The sequence below is a fragment of the Triticum dicoccoides genome, chromosome 2B (genome assembly GCF_002162155.2).
Source record: "Triticum dicoccoides isolate Atlit2015 ecotype Zavitan chromosome 2B, WEW_v2.0, whole genome shotgun sequence".
In the NCBI taxonomy this organism is placed as follows: Eukaryota; Viridiplantae; Streptophyta; class Magnoliopsida; order Poales; family Poaceae; genus Triticum; species Triticum dicoccoides.
Genome location: NC_041383.1, coordinates 706817286 through 706820954, shown reverse-complemented (window position 1 = coordinate 706820954; position 3669 = coordinate 706817286). Strand labels below are relative to the sequence as shown.

The window sequence follows — 3669 nt, the reverse complement described above, 5'->3', positions numbered from 1 at the left end:
GTATAGTTCTGGCTCTTTACGGTTCCTACATGGCTACGGTCGTTGCTCAAAAAAAAAGGGCTACGGTATTTGTATAGGTGTTGGAGGGGTCTATTCCGTGTTGGAGTCCTTGACTACGGATAAAAAAAGCAGTCCTTGACTAGATCCGATTTGTTCTGCCTATCCACGTTCTTCTCTTAAATATGCGCAAAACTCTGTTCAAGGCCGCTGATCAACTCCCGTGACCCGTCTTCCTTTCTTGGCACCGTTGTCATGGCCAACCGCTGGAACTTGGTAGGGAAGAGCGTGCGGGTGCCCGAGATCACATCGTCGAGATGCATCCCGGAGAGCACCGTCACTGGGACTCTCAGCTTCGAGGTGGCAGCTGCTCATTACCCCAATCTCTTAGCCATGGGCGTGGACGAGTGCGCTAGATCGGACGTCTACAGCTTCGGCGGCTACGATTGGGGCATCGAGTTGTACCCATACAGGTGGTGGCCGGGCGACAACCAGGCAAGCAATGCCATGGCCTACTTGTGGTTTCTCGGCCCAGCCGGGCCAGTGCATACCAAGTACACGCTGAGCGTGTTGGGTAACGAGGGAGAGGAACCGGTGGCCAGCTTCGGCGTGTTGGAGGGACTCTTTTCTCCGGTGGAACCCAATAACTGCTGGGGCACAGTGCTGAAACCGCTGTCCGAGCTCGGGGACGGCGGCTTCACGTTACAGTACGTCCTCACCGTCATCAACGTCGAGCCCTGGCCGATGGAGCTGCCCGGCCACCTCGAGCGCATGCTGGTGAAGGGAAGACGCGCGGACGTCCGGTTTCGGGTGCGCGGCCGAAACTTCCGCGCGCACAGCTCTATCCTGGCCGAGCGGTCGCCCGTCTTCGAAGCGCAGCTCTTTGGCCCCATGGCGGAGAAGGACATGCGGCGGATCAAGGTTGTCGGCATGAGGCCAGCCATCTTCAAGATGATGCTTCGCTATATCTATACGGACATACTGCCGTCATGCAACGACCAAGGCGGCCGCAGCGCTGCGGTGATGCAGCGTTTGCTTGTCGCGGCGGACAGGTACGGGCTGGACAGGCTGAAGCTCATGTGCGAGGAAGAGCTGTGCCGGAGGATCGACGCAGAGACCATCATGTCCATGCACGCGCTGGCACATCGGCACCATTGTGATCGGCTCAAGCATGCATGCCTCCAGTTTCTTACGTGGTCGCCCGGAAATCCTCGCCGACGTCTTTGAGAGTAGTGGGCTTAACGAGCTCTGCATGACAAATTACCGACCATTGCCTCTGGAGGGGGAAGTCTCGCGGACAAAACGTAGCCATGCAGAGGAAGAAACTGATCCAGGCCAGAAATTAAAGAGGACCCGCAATTTCTTAGGAAGTTGATATATATACCGTACTAAGGTTGAGACACTTATTTTGGGACAGAGGAAGTACTATATTTGCGTATGCGATATATGCGTTTTTTTGAAAATGCTTACGTTTACATGAGCTATTGCCATATTGACTGACAAGGTAATGTTTTTAAGACCACAATTATTATTTTTTGAAAGATCCAGCGTCGCTGGCATTTCATTGATAATAGCAGGAAGCAACGAAAAACAACAAGATGGTGAAGGTTCTAGGACCAGATCCGAAGATCAAAGAAAAAGAAAAAAAAGAAAAAAAAAACAACAGCCCTAATAGCTGCAGCACAACACTCCACACATCCCATACTAGGCAGCGTAGCTCCGACTCCGACGGTGTAGTACTAAGGGAACTAGGCAGGGGTGGTGTCACAAGGGATCACCGAACGAGCCATCTGTCATGTGTCATTGTCTATCACCGGCCCCCCACCGCGGCTTCGACTTCACAGCAACAGGCAGTCGAGGCACACCCACGGACACGCCGAAGAAGAAGAGCCGACTACCACGACCAAGGCCACGCCTCCGACATTGAACACCACCGTCATCGTTGCCACAGAAGCCACCCTGCACGTCCAGTTGTAGGAAGCACCAAAAGGATCAAAGTCTTCAAGACGGTGCCCTAAAGAGGGGAACAACGTTGAGGACAACGCCACCGCCCGACCCTGCAGCAGGATCTGGGTTTTCACCCGAAGGACCTCATCCGGGAGATCTAGCTGTGTGAATCCCGACGATGCCTCCAAGAAGGATAGCAACGCCCACAGACGCCGTCGCCGCTGGCCGGCCAGCACCGACCAGGCTATCACCCGGGACAGCCACTCCCACGCAGCAGGCCGACCTCGACCTGTCCCTCCACTGAATCGCGCCCCCACACAGCGGGCGCACCACCGCTGCGCAGGGCCACCGCCAAGCCTCCGCGACGGCGGGCCTGCAGAGACCAGATCGGTCCTGCACCCCGCATCTGTACCGCGGCCGGAGCCCCTCTGCTCCAACACCGCCCGCGGTCACCAACCGCCCACCGCGCCCAGATCTGCGCTGGCCAGAGCCCTCCCGCCCAGCATGCCTCCTACACACCAGATCCGGGCGTCCCGGAGCCCCACGCGCGCCACCCGCGACCGGCACGCCACAGATCCGTGCAGGGGCGACGACAGAGCACCATCCACTCGAGGCGCCCTGGATCTGACCGCCATGCCATGCCGCAGCACCGCTCGCCGCGCTCCCCTGCAGACGAGCGCCCTTGCGCGCCGCGTCCAGCCGAGCGCCTTCGCGAGCCCGCCTGCGCCCGTCACCTCCGTCGGCGCCAGCTCAGCGCGCCTAGATCGGTACCTCCACGAGCCACGCGCGCCCGATGGCGCCAGCTCGCCGCGCCCAGATCCCCGCCTCCACAAGCCCCCCGCGCCCGTCGCGGCGCACCTCCGCGAGCTCGCACGCCTCCGTCAGCTCGCCGCGCCGGCCCCAACACCCCTGCAGACACAAGCGCCCCGCACCGCCCGAGCTGCACAAGAGGGTGAAAACCGAGAGGCCCACAGCCGCAGACGCCACGTGGGCTTTGCCCGGCGGCGCTTGCCGGCGGCGGCGGGGGAGGTGGAGTTCGGGGGGCGGCTAGGGTAAGCGCCCGAGTCGCCCGCGGGTGGGCGACGCGGGGCCGTGCAACCACCAACTAGACTATTTCGACCACAATTTTTTTATATGTATAATAAAGACCATTGAAAATCAAAAAAGGTTTCTATAGTAAAATCTGTATATAAGCTGTTGTATTCCTCGAAGGCTCCTATGCCTTTCTTATTTACTCCCCCGTCCCATAATGTAGAACATTTTTTGACACTACTATTTTCTTTGCACAAGTATCAAAGCCTCGGTGCGTAGCAATTCTTGGCATGGGGACGGGTGCTTTGCACCAGAGTCCTTTGCACCAGGGAGAAGATCGATAGGCCGTCCTGCGAAGTGTCTAGTTTTTTTTTTGGCAAATTTTTGATCTATTCATTTCTAATTATGGCAGTACAACAAACACAAATAATAATAATAATTACATCCTAATTCGTAGACCATCTACCGACGGCTACAAGAAAAGCAAGCCGAATGCGCGCCACCGTCATCGCTCCTCCTTTGCCGGAGCCGGGCACAACTTATTGTATTAGACAATCGGAGAATCGTCGTGCTAAGTCCCCAAAAGACCAAAGCACCAGATCAACAACCACATGTAATGTAGCAGACCTCACTGTTACAAACCGGTTGTAAAAAAACTTGGCTGGTACTATAGCGGATGAAAAAGTGACAACA

General features: G+C 56.9%; 1 protein-coding gene across 1 annotated transcript; it reads left to right on the top strand.

The window, feature by feature from the left end:
- Positions 1 to 252: 252 nt before the first annotated feature.
- LOC119361206 (BTB/POZ and MATH domain-containing protein 2-like) lies at positions 253 to 1224 on the top strand. Its single transcript, XM_037626529.1, has one exon. The coding sequence runs from the start codon at positions 253 to 255 to the stop codon at positions 1222 to 1224; it is 972 nt and encodes a 323-aa protein (XP_037482426.1).
- Positions 1225 to 3669: the final 2445 nt, after the last annotated feature.

What these genes read in the sequence shown, in the direction of transcription:
- LOC119361206 (XM_037626529.1), top strand. Translation starts at nt 253, where the DNA reads ATGGCCAACCGCTGGAACTTGGTAGGGAAGAGCGTGCGGGTGCCCGAG.